The sequence below is a fragment of the Prionailurus viverrinus genome, chromosome D4, assembly GCF_022837055.1.
Source record: "Prionailurus viverrinus isolate Anna chromosome D4, UM_Priviv_1.0, whole genome shotgun sequence".
Taxonomy (NCBI): Eukaryota; Metazoa; Chordata; class Mammalia; order Carnivora; family Felidae; genus Prionailurus; species Prionailurus viverrinus.
Genome location: NC_062573.1, coordinates 11,892,878 through 11,910,779, shown reverse-complemented (window position 1 = coordinate 11,910,779; position 17,902 = coordinate 11,892,878). Strand labels below are relative to the sequence as shown.

Genomic DNA, 17,902 nt, shown 5'->3' with positions numbered 1-17,902 from the left:
GGATGCCACACAAGTATGGACTATCTCAGGATCTTACAGAGTGTGGAAGAGAGACATGAGAGAGAGAGAGAGGTCTTTCCCACAAGGGTTCATGGTAGAAAAACACAGTTTGCCCTGTGGGTTGGCAAAACGGGAGGAAGGAAGTGACTAGATATTTCCAGTAACTTCTTTGCCAGCATAGAGTAAGTCACTTCTTTTATTTTACATTTTTCTTCTGTAAAATGGGAGGATTTGGGTAGGATTTTTCTAAGATCTTTTCCTTTCATACATTTTCAAATCAGACATTGTAATCCAATTCCGAGGCCTGTGGGGACTGGAGCTGTACTATAATTCAGGAGCTTGGTATCAGGAAGGTATGAGCAAGGCCATGAGTTGACACTGGGGACAGTCCCTGCCTTCAAAGTATTTACTGGCCCCTCTGACCAATTGAGTCCAATGTGTTCAGCATAGCAATGAAGGAAGTTTTCCTCTCTGACAAGTTAAAAGAACGTGACTCCCATTATCCAAGTCCCTGTGACAGCCTGATGGTGGCACCCTACCTAGGGCAGTCTGCATGTCTGCCATTTTATTTTCCCTTAGGCCCTGAATGTGGCATCCTCTTTCCAAAAATCCATTTGAATTTAATTCTACTTTTGATAGCCTGACATACAATGTCATGGTCTTCATTATTTCACATACTTAAAATTTTTGATTTTCACATGACCCTCTGACCCGTTGAGAGACCCACATTTGGGGATGCTACTAGACTTGTTCAAGCCATCCAGAGAGATCTACGTCTACTGTAATGACTGTGTAGTTGTGTCTTTAGATGATTCTGCTATTTGCTATTAGGAGATTTGTATGGGGCTGCAGTTCAAACTAAAATCTAGAAGTTGCCATATTGACACGTGTCAGTGATGATATTGTAATTCTTGCTCTAGCCTTCCCAAACATCATATCGTTCAGTCAGTCGTCACATAAGTTATACGGCTTACGAGACTCCACATTACAGCCAAACTACATAGTCTACTGAACTATCACCTGTATCCAGAACATGGTGGCTGCCCCAACTTATGAAAAAGAGGTGATTTTGCTTTATTTAATTGGGCGTCAAGTGGAAGACAGACCACAGGGCTTCTGGGGAGCTGTGTGTATTCTGCTTAATGTGGTCAGTTCTATTATTTATCAGTTGTGGTTTTGATCCTCCAAGAAGAAAGGGAGGTTGCAGGAAGAGCTAGCTTGTGGGCCCTAGAACTGCACGCTTGTGTTTTGAAAACAGTAGTTTGACGTGGTACTTTTGAACACACCATCACACATCAATTGTTATTTCTCCTTACTTGTCAGGGTATATTCTTCATGCTTATTGGCTTTCTGAAAATAAGTAAACTCTGAGAATATGGGACTATCAAAGCAGAAATTCAGAACCCCAAGGAAAGACCTCAGTGAAGTAACTATTCCTTTAACAATGTGTGTGTGTGTGTGTGTGTGTGTGTGTGTGTGTGTGTGTGTACGCGCACGTGCACATGTATGTGTGTGTGCCTGTGATGTGCAAGGCACAGTGCTAGGTGCTGGAGGTATAGCAATGATTATTTCACAAGATAGGTGTGATTCTTCCCTCATGGAATTTCCTGCAGGTAGGTATGTAGCTAGTTGGATAAATGCTTTAAAGAGGAGTCCGAGGTCTGGGGGTGCTCAGAGGATGGATACTTGACTCATCAGGGGTCAGAGACCCTTCTAGGCTGAGTCCTGAAGAATGAGTCATGCTAGCCAAGGGAGTGTAGCTGAGCTTGCCAGGATCCAGGCGTCCTGACTCTTTGTCTTCTGCCCCAGCAGTCTCTAAAAGCCATTTTATAAAAAGGCTAGTGAGAAAAAAAAAAAAAGGAGCTGAGTAGATTCTGGTGGAAAGGTATTCATTTTTCGGCACACCTGGGTCGCTCAGTAGGTCGAGCGACCGACTCTTGATTTTGGCTCAGGTCATGATCTCATGGTTCTTGAGATCAAGCCCCTCTTTGGGCTCTGCACTGGTGTCATGGAACCTGCTTGGGATTCTCTCTCCCTCTCTCTCTGCCCCTCCCCTGCTCATGCTCTCTCTCTCTCTTTGTCTCAAAATAAACAAAAATGAAAAAAATAAAATTATATATATATGTTATATATATATGATATATATGTTATATATATGATATATATATATGTTATATATGATATATATATGTTATATATATGATATATATATATATGTTATATATATAAATTTATATATAAACCCAGTGATGTCTTATCCACCTTCAGCTTGGAAATTGTCATTGCTCTTTGCTTCTCTCCTGTTCAGTACCCTCTCTATGCTAACACATATCATAAGAGAAGGTAAGACACTAATAATGAGGGATGTGGTCTGCAGTATCTAACACATGACCAGTCAGAGCTCACCTCCCACACCTGTGACCAGGTGGAGAGACCTTGGAAAAACGGCATCACCTCACCGAGTCTTGGTTTCTTCCCCCTATAAACTGGGGATACTCATACTTGTATAGCACATTGGGTTTTATTGTAAGGCTTCAAAGAGATAATTTTGAAAAATGCTGCAACAGTGCCAGTGAGTAGTAAACTCCCCCAAATGGTAGGTCGTATTAGTATCGTCACATTATGTTGTGCTCATCTGATTATTTGTCTCACTTCCTTCATAAAACTGCTAACTCTTTCATAGTGAAAAATGTTTCTCTTTCATATTTGTATGCCGAGTTTCTAGCTTAAGGCATGGTTATAATAGAATCTCTGTAAGTATTAGTGGACAAAAGAGGAACAGAAGGAATGAGTGATTTGCAGAGAGGAGGGAAAAAAGGAAAATGAAGGCAGGCAGGGAGGGAAGGGGAGGAGGTTATGAAAGAATGATCGATTTTTCAATTGCTCTTTGATTGGTGCTGTTACATTTTTCTTAGATTGTGTGTCAGGCTTCTTTACAAGAGCTATTATTTTGGAAACCAATCATTCAGGATTCCGAGAATTTAATAAACTCTCCAAGCACTTTTTTTTTTCCCTGTGCCTCCTCTTACAGACAAGAGAGGCAGATTTAGACATTTCTGACAATAAAACTAAGCAAGAGAATAAAGTCCAGATCATTAGGACCCTTGGGATCAAAACATAGAATCCAGGTTTCAGAACTGGCCACAACTTGGAGAACGCTTGTTAATTGCAACAAGGCTATGGATGCAATAAACATTCTGAGGTTTATCTTGCTTTAATGACTTGTCTTGAGTGGCTTTGATCTTTATATTTGATAATCATTTTCAAATGGTCTAGTGTGTTCTGAAATTGGAGTAGTGGTTCAGGGACTTGAGATCCTCCTCGGGAATGACAGGCTACAATCAGCATTTGCAAATAGGCAGTGCTATAGGACTTGCTCTGTGAGTTGTAGAAACAGGTCAACCACCTGTGGAGGAGACAAACACCCTGGTCCAGTGATGAGAGCAGGTTCTCTGATGAGAAAAATACTGTGAACATTCAGAGCTAAGGCCAGTTTCCTACAGCTGCATGAGCAAGCTAAAAAGAGAGTCATGTCTCTTGGGCGCCTCTCATGAGGTAGACATAGTTCTAGGCACTTTCTCATGTGTTACCTCCTTGAATTTTTATACTCCTGTCTAGCTTGAATTTTATAATCCCCATTTTACAGGTGAGGAAATTGAGGTTCAGAGAGATCAAGTCACTTCATTAAGGTCACAGGGACACTTCTTGGCAGAAGAGGTAAGATGTGAACCCTAGAATGTCTCTCTCTCTCTCTCTCAAGATGAGGCTTTTTCCCCCAAAAAAGTTGTAAAGCCAGTAATTACAACAATGAAGTATTTCTTGGTGTGGTAATGCCAGAAGAAAATCGTGAATGCAACAATGTGTATCATGAACTTTAATGTACTTGTACCCGATTTTCACATCGTTGAATGAAAAATAGACCTCAGTCCAGAACAGTTCTGTCTAGAACTGTATTTAAGAATATTTAATTATGAAAGTAAGTAGCAGTGATTCTCACTACATAATACAGTCCTTCCTATAAACTATAAGTAGAGTAAGGTTCTGAGGCACTCCATTTAAATGTTATGTTGTCATATTTAAAAATTCCTTTAAAAAGAGATGTGCTTGTTTCTATGGTACTCTCCTGCCTTTTCCTTCAACCTGAAAAAACTGTCACCAGCCTCTAGCTTACAGGGGGCATACTCACAGCCAGGTGCATCTCAGACAAATCCTCCCGAAGCTGAGAGCATCAGCAGTTGGCCAGTACCACTCCCATGACCTGGCTACACCTATCAGGAGCCCAGGGAACAGAATGGGGGCAGGACACTTCTCAAAAATCTCCTCACCTAGCACTTCGACAGTGGGGAAGTCAGTTGGCTTTAAGTGGGAATAGAAACAAACCCTGGTCAGTCTCGATCTGGGCTCACTGTGAGAGGTACTTCTGACCAACCATCTTTAGAATGGGAGAGCCAGTGTATTCTGTTTCTAGAGCTGGAAAAACCCAAGCTTTCCATAATTTCACTGAAGGGATCTGTTATTGTTGTTCTGCATTTTGAATATACTTCCCTTTTGCTTCCCTTTCAGTAAAACAGGCCCTGACAACCCTCTCATTGAGATTATTACAGAGTTGTACCATCTCAGGCCAGTGCATTTAGGAAATATGTTATTGGCACTCACCAGCGAGTGAGATGCATAAAGAAAATATTCTAATGACAGTTGAGTTGAGAGAGCTTTGATCTCCCTCCAGAATTGCTCTCATGGCTTTGAAATGCAGTTCTGGCAGAGGGGTAAAGTCTGGGCGCCTTGGCACTCTGAGCTGGGCCCCCCCTGAAACTGACATTCCAGGGGACCCACAACCTCTAGAGCAGGATCCAGGGGTATGGGCTGTGCAGGAAGCAAAGAGACACCAAGTCACCTCTCTAGAGAGGCAGCTTGGGGTGAGGGTCTGAGTTAGGAAGGGCTTTCCAATTTAGCCCAACACTTCTCAAACTCTGTTGGTTGTGATGCTAATTTGATTGTTGGCAGAGGTAGAGGTTAGGGTGGGGAGAAAGGATTATGGTCACACATGTTCCGGAACACTCATACACTATCTGCTCTGCTCCCATTTGGTGTATTAAAGGCTCTGATAATTCTTGCCATTAAAAAAACATACGTGTTGGACATTGTTTAACACAGCATGTCCTAAACCCATTTGAATCAAAAAACTTCCTTTAAATATGCATCTGCTTCTTGCAGATTTAGCCCTCTTTAGGCTGTGATTTGGAAAACACCGATCGAATTCATAACCTTGCCCAACAGATAGGGATTCTGAGCTGCAGACCAGGTAGCAGAGTGTAGTGAGAGAGGCCAGAAACTCAAGCAATACAGGTTGTGTCTAGGGGTGCTCAGCTGAGGGGGAGCCCAGGGCTGCAGCCCCTCCCACACTTGACTCTCTAAGCCACACACCCTCACAGGGAACTGTGTCCACCTGAATGAAGAGGTGATGCTACTAATTTGTGAACATGTGCTGCTACTCATAGGCTAGTGAACAGAAGTTTATTGTCAGGGCCTTCTGTGTCCCTTCTTCAATACCTCGGGCAAATCACTTCACTTCCCTGAGCCTGGACTTCCTCGTCTTGTGTTGAAATTCTGCAGTTAAGAGAGTGGTGCTCAATCACTGCTAATCCATGATTGTCTGTCTCTCTCTTTTGCTCACTTGCTTGCTCATTCACTCATTCAAGTTTTAGGGAGCACAGAGAATTATAAAGACTTGGCCCCCACCTGCTTGAATCTCATAGTCTGATGGAGAAGACAGGTGCTCACAGAGAAGGTAACATAAAGCGGGGTGACAAGTACTAGAACCAGAAGGGGGAGGCTGTCAGGAGGGAGAAGTCATTTTGTAGCTAGAGGTGATCATTTTGGTGCTGCTCATAATTAACATGGTAAGAACAAAAATGTAATGAACATAGACTATGCTAATCAACGAGTGCCAGCTACATGTCAGGCACTGAGTGAGGCACTTCCTCTGTGTGACCTCTAGACCCACCACCCCAGCCCGAGAGGTGGCTGTCATCATCCCATTTTACAGGTGATGGTGATCAGGAGTGGATGTACGCTGGACCTTGCAGGAAGATTTTAAATGTCAGAGATTAAGGAAGAAAGGTTTTGAGGTAGAGGAGGAAAACAAATGGACACGCATAGGAGTGGGCATAGCTGGGGAAACCCAGCAGTTCTAGGAGCGGGGAGACTATGAGAACTTGAGGTTGAGGTTGCTGAAAGAAGAAGAAGGTTGGATGGTGGGGATGAGACTCTGGAAGCCGAGACTCAGGGAACCATCCAGAGGCAGACTGTCAGTTTAGGTTTTTTGTTGTTGTTGTTGTTGTTGCCAGGAGGAGAAAATAGGAGACCAGGACCTAGAGGGGGGGTGTTTGCCCAGGCTGTGCTGAGCTCTCCCATTTAAACCTGTTGGTATGCTCAATGACATGCAGAGAGGTGAAGCAACTTGCCCATGGCCGTAGGTCTGTCCATCTAACCCTGAGTAGTACTGGCATGTAAATTAATAAACACACCAAGATTTGGATTTATATGGATTTTTTATGGGTCATGGGCAATGATTTTTTTTTAATGCATTTGACCAATTTGCAAGGTAGACATAGGGCCAAGCGTTCCACAGTTGCAAAACAGAAAGCCAAGTGGCCTTGCACAAGTCCTTTTCCTTCCCCTCTTCACCCAACTCCCCAGACTCTATTGGCCCCTCTCCATTTGACCTGCTCTGCTTTTCCCTCCATTCCCTGACAGGAGGGATTAGGGTAGGGGAAGAGAAGGAAATACCCACATGGACTCCTATCCCCTGAGGTTTTCCCTTGATGATCCAGCTTGGCTCTGCATTTGTGGGAATACCTCAGCCAGCAGGAGGAAGGCTCTTAGCCACAGAGCTGTTTTCCTTTGGGTGAATCCCCCCAAAAGAGATGGAGAGGAGAGAGGCTGGGGCCAGGGAGCCAAGGCCCTGGATGGCTGCCATAGAGTCTTCCTCTTGGGGGAAATGGAGGCTTCTCAAAGTGTGAAAAAAAAAACACACCTCATGTACAAGCAAGGGAGAGGCTCCAACATCCCACATCTCTGCCTTGGGCCAGGACTAATACCACCCCCAGAAAAGATAGGCTTCTGTAATTACAACTGAATAAACAACCAATTAAAATATCTCCCCTGCCCCACCTTACCCCATCTCTTCCCCTCTTGAAGCCTTCCCAGCCCAGAGCAGCAGGGCAAAGAGGTGGCTTTGTCTAATAACATCTGTGTCCTCTGCCTGAGAGAATGCTTGATGGAAATGGACAAATCAATTAGAAAATAATAAATAATGTGGAATGGGCTGATCCAAGAAAATCTCAGCTTCTCTTTTGTTTTCACTCGCCCACACATTGTTTCCCTTTTCACCGTGGCCCCAAGTGAGCCTGGAAATGAGGGTGAGCTCGTGGGAAGAATTGGACACTTTGAGATTTGTGCTTGGCTTCATCACTATTTATGTGATCTCTGAACCCCTGTCCCTTCATCTCTAAGATGGGGGTAAATAATAGAAATAGCTAAACGTTTATTGAGGTTTTCTACATGCCAGGTATTGTTCTAAGTCTTTTATGCTTTTCCTTTATGACTGCCTCTGAGCAACTCAACGAAGGTAGGTGTTTTGTGTATACAGAAGCTGGGGCAAAAAATAATGAAGTAAATTGCCCAGCGTGATCCAAACATCAGATCCATCAGTGGAAGGGCTGGATTCAAACCCAGGACTCTGGCTTGAGAACAAGTCATCATACCCACTGGGCTGCATGGCTTTGAATACTGCAGACATGGAATAGAAGGTGTTGTCTAGCATAGGGGCTGGTGGACAGCAAGTGCTTAATAAATGTTGGTTTTCTCTTTCCTCTTTCTTTCTCTGGTCACAGAATAGACTGACTGAAACTCCTTAGAAGGCTTCCAGTCTAAGAAGGTGAAGGTAGGATTTTCAGGAAGAGAAGGCATGGAAGCAATATTTCAGGTCAATATCTAAGCATATGGCTATCCTGGAGACTGGTCAAATCAACCCAGACATACCTATGACCTCTCCTGCTCCTGTCTGTTCACCTTATTTTGAAAAGCCAGAAAAAATTATGGTCACATGATCACTGGGCTCTTGGTGATGTGGGGGAGCAGAGGGCTCTCTAGGTCTCAGATATGTCTATTCTCATTGGAGTAGAGGAATGGGTTTGTGACCCATAGCAATGCTCTGTGAAGCACTAAGATAGCTGCTGCTAATCCAGTGTATTAGCAAAGAAATAGGCCTTCTAGGAAGGGAACTGGGGCCTAAGTATTTTAGCTTTTTTCTTTCCCAGTGTAAATTGAACCCCATCAACATCAACTGAGTGCTGACCCGTGGCGAGCCCCATGCTGAGAACGGGGTAAACAAAAATGGATAAGGCATGTTCCCCACCCCAGGGAGCCACAGATGGTGGTGGATATAGACAGGTGGAGTGATGATTTGGAATAGTGTGAATGTGTGTACTTATAGGAGGTGGATGAGTGCAGAGATGGCAAAGGAGGAGGTGTGATGGGAATCAAAGAAGACTTCCTTGAGGAGGGGCACCAGAATGGGCTTTGGCTGTGTTTATCAGGGGACGAGATGGGGAACCGAGTCCCTGACAGAAAGAACAAACAACTCAAGTGAAGGCATCATGGATGATGCATCATGGTGGGTGCCCCCAACCCACATTGGGAAATTCGAAAGAGGGAGCAGAGAGAGGTGAGGCTATAGAAGGAGGCAGTATCTTGGAGGCTATGCTGGGGATCTTGGGCTTACTCTTGCACATACAGGAGGCTCTTCTATGACTCCAGGAGGGGAAAAGAGAGGGAACTGTCGTAAAAGTATTCTACCAGCCAGGATTTTGGCCAACCTGTCAAGGACAGATAGCATTATGAAAAAGGTAAACACTTTCAACTCGCTCTGCAACCTTAGCAAGCTCTGAAGGTTCTTTATGTCTCTTTTCCCTCCTCTGGAATATGGGCATAATGATACTACCTACCTCAGTCTTATTAAGAAGATGAAAGGAGATAATCCATGTAAAGTCTGACCACATAGAAGAGCCCATCAAACACTAAATATCATTATTCATAGACTTTATCTCACCTCCTACATCAAGCTGCCTGCTTGTTTATGTATATTTTTATTCAGTGATTCATTGGTTCATTTCCAGCCTTACTCAAGAAATGATTATCAGCTGCTCATAAGGATACATGACAGCAGACATAAAATGGGGGCTGAAAGACTCAGGAGAAAGCAGCAAGATGCCTCTGTTGATTTAGAAAATGATCCATTGAGTAATGTGCCTGTGGCTGATGGAAAGCATTAGTGTCTCTGTGGTGATAGGAGAGCCAGACTGTATGAAGGAGGCGTTCTTATTTATTGAGCATCTAGGACATGCCAGCCTCTTTTCAAAGACCACCTCTTCCGCTCGCCAACATGTGTTCATTGTATGTATTAAAGAGCTAATGATGATAATGGGGAGTTAGTTCACTTTCCTGTTGTGCCAGTCTACAATGGCAGCCATTCCAAATGTAATACCCCTAAGTCCATTTTACAGACTAACAAATAAAGGCATACAGAATGTAGAATCATCTGGTGGGGGGGTGGGGGCGGGCAGCATGATGCCCGGTGACAAGAGCATAAGTTTCCAGGGTAGACAGAATTGGCCTTGAAACCCATTTCTGTAACTTTGGGCAACCTGTGTAATCACATTTGGACCATGTGTTCCTTATCTTGAAAAGGAAGCAATAACACCTCTTTGCAAGGTTGGTGTGCAGATAAAAGCAGGCCTCCTAGTATAGTCCGTGTTTGCCAAATAAATGGTTTGACGTTCATAGTGAATGAGTGAAATAGAAAAGAAGCCAAGACTAGAATACATGTTGCCTTTTCCATGGTCTGTGTCTTTGATTTACATCCACATTTATGTGGTCCTATCACCAGTCAAGATAGCAGAGCCCCAAAGAGCGAAGATAGAGATTTTAGGTAAATCTTGTTTCTAAAGTGAACTCTGCTATTTATAAGCTGAGCAAACTTCTCAAATCTCTTAAACTCACAAGGACTTAATTTTCTCAGCTGTAAAATGGGATCATCTCACTTACCTTATAACATCGTTGGGGGGAAGTCACAGAGGTAATGTTTATCAAGTGTTTAACGAAGTGCCTGGCACATAGTAGCTCTTAATTACTTGGGGAATAGCTGTTATTTGAAGAGTACCTTTTTTGGATGGTGATGACAGCTAAGGTTCTTTTTCTATTACAGAGCATACTTGGATGTTAATGAACTGAAGAACATTCTTAGACTGGATGGATCAACACACCTTAATATCTTCTTTGCAAACTCCTCGGAGGAGGAATTGGCAGGAGTAGCAACTTGGCCATGGGACAAGGAGGCCCTAATGCACTTAGGTGAGAATTAGAAACTTCTTCAGGAGGAAATTGGATTAGCGCAGGACTAAATTTAGTGGCAATGATAATGATGATGATGAGCATGACTAGGATGATGGTGGTGGTGGTAATGATGACGAGTAATCTATTAATCGCTTTCTAGAATACCGAACTCTCTAGCATTTCTTATCTCATTTCAACTGCCGAGCATTGCTCTGAAGAAAATAACATGGTACTATTAGCCCTGTTTTACCAATGGGGAAACTTAGATCCACAGAAGGAATAGGGCTTATCCAAGGTCACACGCAAGTCCACGGCAGAGCCACATTTGGAATTCAAGTTTCCAACTCTGTCCTTTGATTGCTTTCTTTACACACCCCTTACCTCTTAGTGCATACAAATATCCTCTCAGCCTGGTAATCACTTTGTGCTGACACAACTAAGTCATGAGTTGGCTTGAGAGATACCAAAGAGACCAAAGAAAGTGAGTTATTCCTCTATGTTCCACTAACACTACCAGGAACCCTTCTTACACTCAAAGTGTGCTGTGTGTGAACACAGACCAATTACCGAAAGTCAGAAAAGACCCTGGTTTCTGAATCAGGCCCTATAAGCAAACATTGTAGTTCTTTAATTTTGATTGTTTCATGCTGCCTTCTAGTACATGTCTATATGTACACATGCATTTTTTTAACTTACGCATCTTTGAAATCACAGCATAGATAGAATTTTATGTTCTCTTTTTTTTTTTTTTTACTTAATGTTATGCTCCCTACATGTTTCCACATGGTAGCATTCTTCCTAATCACTTCCACTCCATCCTTTTTTCACTTAACATCACAAGACAAAAGCATCCTTCCAGGTAATTTCCGTCTCTCTAAAGGAGACGTTTTTCATGACCACATAATATTCCATTGAGTTTACTCAGCCATTTTCCCCTTGATTCAATGATCCCATTCTTTGCAGCCCCGGATAATGATGCCTCCCTCAGCGAGCGTCTTCATCTGGGAAAGTTAGGGCTCAGCAGAGTGACCATGATGGGTGTTCTCTGAGGCCCTGACTACTGTCCCAGTAATACGCCCAGAGTCTAGTCTCCGCTTTCAATCTGCAGAATCTTGAAAATGAGGGAGTGTGCAGCTTCACATGATGAAGACTTCAAACTTTACACTTAGTTCCCTCTAGACTGCTCTTATTCCCCACTTACTTTTAAGGGAATGAAACCTATCCTGTGTGTGTGTGTGTGTGTGTGTGTGTGTGTGTGTGTGTGTGCATGCACTCATGCACGTGCATGCATGTATGGAAGTGTGCTGTTGCATAAAGAGAGATAGAGACAAAGATAAATATGTATTGGTTCCCATCTGGGGGGATTTTAGCCCCTAGGAGATATCTGGCCATGTCCAGATATTTTTGGCTGTTACAAATGGGGGGATGCTACTGGCATCTAGTGGGTAGAGGACAGCGATGCTGCGAAATGTATAGATTTAGCCAGAAAGAATTAACCAGTCCAAAATGTCAGTCATGCTGAGGCAGAGGAACCCTGAGCTAGATGATGATTGGGTGGAATAGACAGGGAGACAGGCAGACAGAGGCTGGGCAGAAAAGAGTGTGTAGCTTAGGCACACTTCAGGGTAGATGATCCGTTTCCATCGCGTGCCTCATATGATGTATGGGAATCCTGCTGGCCCAGAGCAATACACATGGTTGTTCTCAGCTATGATCCCACTTGGCAGTATGGCCTTAGGCAAGTCTCTTTCCTTCCCCAAGTCCCAGTTTGCTCAGATTTTAAATGAACGGGTTAGACTAGATGGTCTCCAGGGACAGTTCTCGGCGCTGAAATGCCGTCCTATTGGAAAAGCAGCTGAAAGTCTCTTCATCAGTGTCTTAGAGGGGTTGAACAGCAGGCTTCTAAGTTAGAGAAAAATACTCCTGATGATTCTGTGAATTTCAGAGGCTGGCTCAGGACCAGAAATACAGAAGGCTATAAATCCATAGCATGTTATAGTATTTCAGGATGATGTCAGGCTCAAGCTATTTCACCTTTTAAGAGAGGCAGTGAAACAGGACTCGAGCTCTGTGCTGTCGCTCTGAAAAGGGGTGAGTCGGGAGGGGATGAGGTAAAACAAACAGAGCTGGCCCGGACATTAAGTCTGCAATCCTGTCACTATCCCTAGAAATACCTGTGGGGTCCTAGACCTTTCCACCCACCTGCCCAGTACCTCAAAGTTGAAGCTTCATGGGGAGACAGAGAACCATGGGCACTGTTGCAGCTGTTTATTTTAGAGCTCGCCAGAGATGCAAAGTCACTTTTCCAAGATCACACAGCAGGGTCAAGTGGAATGGAGGTTGCCTCTCCTGTCAGGCTAACTGTCCCCATCCCCCTAACCTGTCTTCTTCCTGTCCGAGAAATGCTGGCCAGAAGCGATTTCTCTGCACCAGACCCGACCAAACCCAACTTATTAGAACCATACATATATTTTACCATCTTTTCCTGCTGTGATGCCATGATCCCTGGAAAAAGGCTTGGGTGGGAAGGGGATTATGTTTCATATTATGATTGACAGGAAATAATTGAGAGAGATTTCCTGTCTCAATTTCTCTTCCTCCCTGCCTCTCTGCTTGCCCCTTCTCACACACGCGTATGTGTGCACACACCCCCACACACCCTCTCATACATCTTTATCTTTGTGCTAGAAGGCTCTGAGCAGTTCAGAATTAATAGACTCTGTGAGCCCCATGACTGAGCAAGCTCGCCCTCCCGGCAGTTCAATCCAAGAGAAAACTCCCCCCACACCTGCCAGTTCAAATCAAGGCCCTGCCCCATCACCATTCTTTTATAAGACACCGCTCTGCACTTAAAATCGCTACTTGCAGAATGTTAAGACCTGAATTTTAACCTCCTCTTAAACACAGTTGGATTTTAAAGTTTAAATATCTCCCTACCAGCCTATATGTGTTTCTCCAGTGCCTAAACTGAACATGAAACATGCTATACATTGATTCTGCTGCAATCTGTTCCATCAATCTCCCCAAGCTAAGCCAGACTCAATCTTCTAAGACACGTGGGGTAGACAACTGCTTCTCAAACTAGAACACACAGACCAGTCGTCTGGCGCCCTTGTTAGAATACAGATTCTGATTCTCTAGGTCTGGAGTGAGAGGCCCCAGATTCTGTATTTTAAGTCACCTTTCAAGTGATGATCATGCTGCTTATTCTCAAGACACTCTGAGAGTAACGAGTAATTAGTGTAAGGTATCCACCTAATGTGCAGTGTTATGCTAGCTGCTTATGTGTGCTTAGTTAGACCTCAGAAAACTTCTGTAGTTGGCTTAGCATTCAGCGAAGATTCAACCGCCATTTAATGAGATACGATATTCCAGGCTGTGTGATTGGCATTAGCTGTAGAACTCATTAAGGGGCCTGGCTCTGGAAGCTAAGGATCTTGAGTTCAAATCCCGACTTGAAACCTTACTGACTCCTGATCATGAGCCAGTGACTTAACCTGTCTAGGAAATCAGTGCACTCCTATAGGGGTTGTGAGTTGGTTAAGTGCTATTAGATGCATGAAACACTGAGCACGGGGCCTGAGGACACATGATAAATGTTCAAGAAACATTGGCTATAATGATACTGTCATAATGATGAGCCCAACATGATGCCGGCCATCCTGAGTGCTTATTCTCATAGAGCACCAGAGATGAAGTGGGATTCAGAGATGGTAATCAGTTTGCTCAACGTCACACTGTTGGTGAAGAGCCCAGAACTGGGACCAAGGTATCTGATCATGAGGGCTTCAATTGGACAAGAGTGTGCAGAATGTTTGTAAACCACAGCATGCCTTACTGTTGAAGGACAAGGTAGCAGCAGAAACATCTACCAGCCCAGAAATCAAAGTCCTCAAATGCCAATCATGCCCCTTCTTTTAAGTTTGAGAGCACCTTGGTTAAGTTGTCTTACTTCTTTAGGCATTGGTGTTTTCATCTGAAAAAATAAAGGGATTGCACAGAATGACTCTTGGGACTCCTTCCTACCTAAGCAATGATTCATTTCACAAGTCATAACGGTACTCAGGGCAGTGGAGTCACAGGGTGGAGAAGCCTGTGGTTACTTTGGGCAGCACCCCATTTATCCACGATTGATTGGGGGATTTCTGCACCAGGAAGCAGGGTACCCCGTTTGCTTAATGCTCTGGTTTTCCCCTTGCAGGTGGCATTGTCTTGAACCCGTCTTTCTATGGCATTCCTGGGCATACCCACACCATGATCCATGAGATTGGGCACAGCCTGGGTCTCTACCACATCTTCCGAGGCATCTCAGAGATCCAGTCTTGCAGTGATCCCTGCATGGAAACGGAGCCCTCCTTTGAGACTGGTGACCTCTGCAGTGACACCAACCCGGCCCCCAAACACAAGTTCTGCGGTGACCCGGGGCCAGGGAATGACACCTGTGGCTTCCATAGCTTCTTCAACACCCCTTACAACAACTTCATGAGCTATGCAGGTAGGGACCCCTGCTTTGCAGGGAGCACATGGCCGGGTGTCACACACGGTTCAGGTCCTGGCTCAGAGGAGCCTGGGCAAGGTCTTCCTTTACTAAGACTTCTTCATCCCAACAGTCTGTCATCCTAGACAATCAGGATAATAGTCCTTGTGTGAGACCTCAGGGGTACTTGGAGGCTGTTGTATCTGAAGACTCCTCAGAAGGGCACACTTTAGGAGGCTGACTGGGGCCCAACATCAGGAAACCTGGGTAGATTCTAGCTTTGCCTCTGGATCACCTGATGCCTTTGGGTCTATCACATCCCCTCTCTGGGTCTCACTTCGCTCAAGAAAATGGAATCTTTGGATCGAAGGAACGTTGGAGAAGTTTCCTCCTAATTTTGCAGCTATATTTTTCTAAGCTGGTGCTTACTGCAGCTTTTTCCTTTTCTTCCTTTTTTTTCTTTTACTGCAACTTTTTCTTAAACATAAATCTCTCATACCCTCTTTTACTATTTTACTACAAAAAAATAGAATGCTTTTGGTTTTGCAAATTGCATGAGATGGGGACATTCTTTTCCTAATTCCATATATCCTGTCAAAACTCTTTTCTTATACCATCAGTAATAGTGCTAAAGACTCATTCTTTGGGTTCAAGGATGTCCTGTACTTCTTTTAGAATAATATATCAAGGCCACTTCTAGCCCTTAGAACATTTTTGGAAAATTAAAACAAGGCTATCTCAGCCTTCACTGCTGGCCTCTTAGACCAAGAACCGTAGGGCCCAATCCACAAATTGCACATGGTAGCCCAGCATTGAATTTTATTATAAGATTAAATTTAAGTGTCTTTTGCCCCTATGAAAATAAGTGAGTTCTGTGAAGGCAGATATTATCTCCAATGCCTCATGGTATTCCCAGCACCTAGCACAGAGACTGGTGCTTAATAAATGTTTGTTAAGAAGAAAGGGAGGGAAGAAAATGAATAAATTCTCATAAAGGTATGCAAAAGTGATTCTTATCAATAACAAAATTTCTGCTTGTATAAAAGTTTGTGGTTCATAGAGGACATTAATACACACTATCTCATTTAACTGGCAACAAAACTGTAGGGTAGAAACTATCTCCATTTTACAGATGGCAGTACTGTAGCTCACCAAAGTCCTTTGCCCCAGGTCACGCATCTGACCCCAAGCATTTTCTTCTCTTCTGCTCTTGTGCAGCTCTTCAGAAGAGACCTAGAGATGGGTGCATAGGAAGCAGAACAGCCAGGCTGGTTTTCATATTCTCTTCCACAGAGGTGGGGGTGCAGGAGCTATCAGGCATGACTCTGGGGAGCTCTAGATGGGACTTCATCTCTCTTTGAACCAGGAAAGCTCCCTGTCAACTGTTTCCCATTTCTTCCGGGGTTTTGCCTCAGATTGTGTTGGAAGAGAGGATATTGCTGCTGAAACCCAGTGAATTTGATGATCCCCAGTGGGTCTTTCTGCCTTCCTGTTTGGGCTGATGACTTCTGGGGGCCTCTTCAGTTTAAGGCTCATGTCGTTCAAACCTGAGATCTGTGGAAGTGTCGACCACCCAACCTTAGCACCATAAAGGGGTCTTTAGGTTTAGGTCTTTAAAAAAGACCACAATGCTGGGTATTGCCTCAAAAGCAGATTCCCACTAGGCTCCCTTTCCCAGCCAAGCCAACATCCCACATCCGGTGCCCTGTCCTTTCACGCAGCCCTACTTACGTTCCATTTCTGTAGCACCTTTCCTTGGCCAGCTCGATGCACATGGAAAATAAACAATAACATGAATTTGGAAGTTTGCCGGACTGTTAGGGGCCTCAGAGCTGCCACTAGCTACTAGACCCCCATAAACTAAATCTTTTTTTTGTTGTTGTTCCCCTTCGTACAGATCTAAAGGGTGATTGATTTACTGTTGTTTTTTTAAAGGAACCCCTCAGCTCAGTGACCCATTAACAGCAGAACTAATTCACTGAGCTACGATAACAAACTTACACCCGCAAAAGCATATTCAAGGCGACCACGAGCTTTGAAATGTTTGTTTTCCTTAGGATCTCTGATAGATGAGGTGACAAAAGCAGTTGGATGAAATTCAAAATGCAGAACAGGATCGGGTTCTCATGGCCAGGGAGAGCTGTGCACAGAGGCTGCGCAGTCCTGGCCAGAGGGTGGGGACCCTGCTGGGTCAACTGCTTGGGGTTCCTTCCTTCCTGGGCACTTCTTCCTCAGGCCTGGTCACTGGTTGAGCAAAGAGTCTCGTGCAGTGCTGTCCACTAGAACTTTCTGTAAAGATGGACATGTCCTATGTCCATGCTGTCCAGTATGGTAGCCACTAGCCTGATGTGGCTCATGAGCCCTTGAAATATGGCTAGCGAGACTGAGGAACTGAATTGTTAGCCTTCAGTAGTCTTAATTAATTGGAATTGAAATAATCCCAAAGGCTGGTGGCTGCTGTATTGGTCATCACAGTTCTACAATAATTATTTATTTAAAAAAATTTTTTGAAATTTATTTATTTATGCTGAGAGAGAGACAATACATGCAGGGGAGGGGCAGAGAGAGAATCCCAAGCAGGTTCTGCACCGCCAGCACAGAGCCCGATACAGGGCTCAAACCCACGAAGCCATAAGATCATGACCTGAGCCAAAACCAACAGGTGGACACTTAGCCAACTGAGCCACCCAGGCACTTCAATACGTCTGCATTAATTATTGACTGCCTATGACGATACACCACACACTGTGAAGCACTTCATAGGCTTGTCTTATAGAATCCTCAAAATAACCCAATGAGGTGAGTGCTATTCTTACTGAACCTATTTTACAGATCAGAAAGTGTGGGTTTCATGTAGCCTAAGGAACTTACCAGGGTCACACAGCAAAAAGAAGGTAAGCCTTTCTCACTGTGGAGCCTGTGCTTATAATCATTCATCATCTGGCTCTGTTTCTGATGCTAAGGGAGATAGAGGGGGTCCCAAGTACTCAGTTCAAGCAAACACCAGGCAGGTTGATCGGGGCAAGCTTA

The 17,902-nt window shown here is 44.1% G+C and overlaps 1 protein-coding gene across 1 annotated transcript in view; it reads left to right on the top strand.

The window, feature by feature from the left end:
• Positions 1-17,902, top strand: part of PAPPA (pappalysin 1) — a 242,650-nt gene that overhangs the window by 43,420 nt on the left and 181,328 nt on the right. The window contains exons 3-4 of the mRNA XM_047831114.1: positions 10,268-10,413; positions 14,597-14,890. Of these exons, the coding sequence (XP_047687070.1) occupies positions 10,268-10,413; positions 14,597-14,890 (440 nt within the window). The remainder of the gene's footprint in view (positions 1-10,267; positions 10,414-14,596; positions 14,891-17,902) is intronic.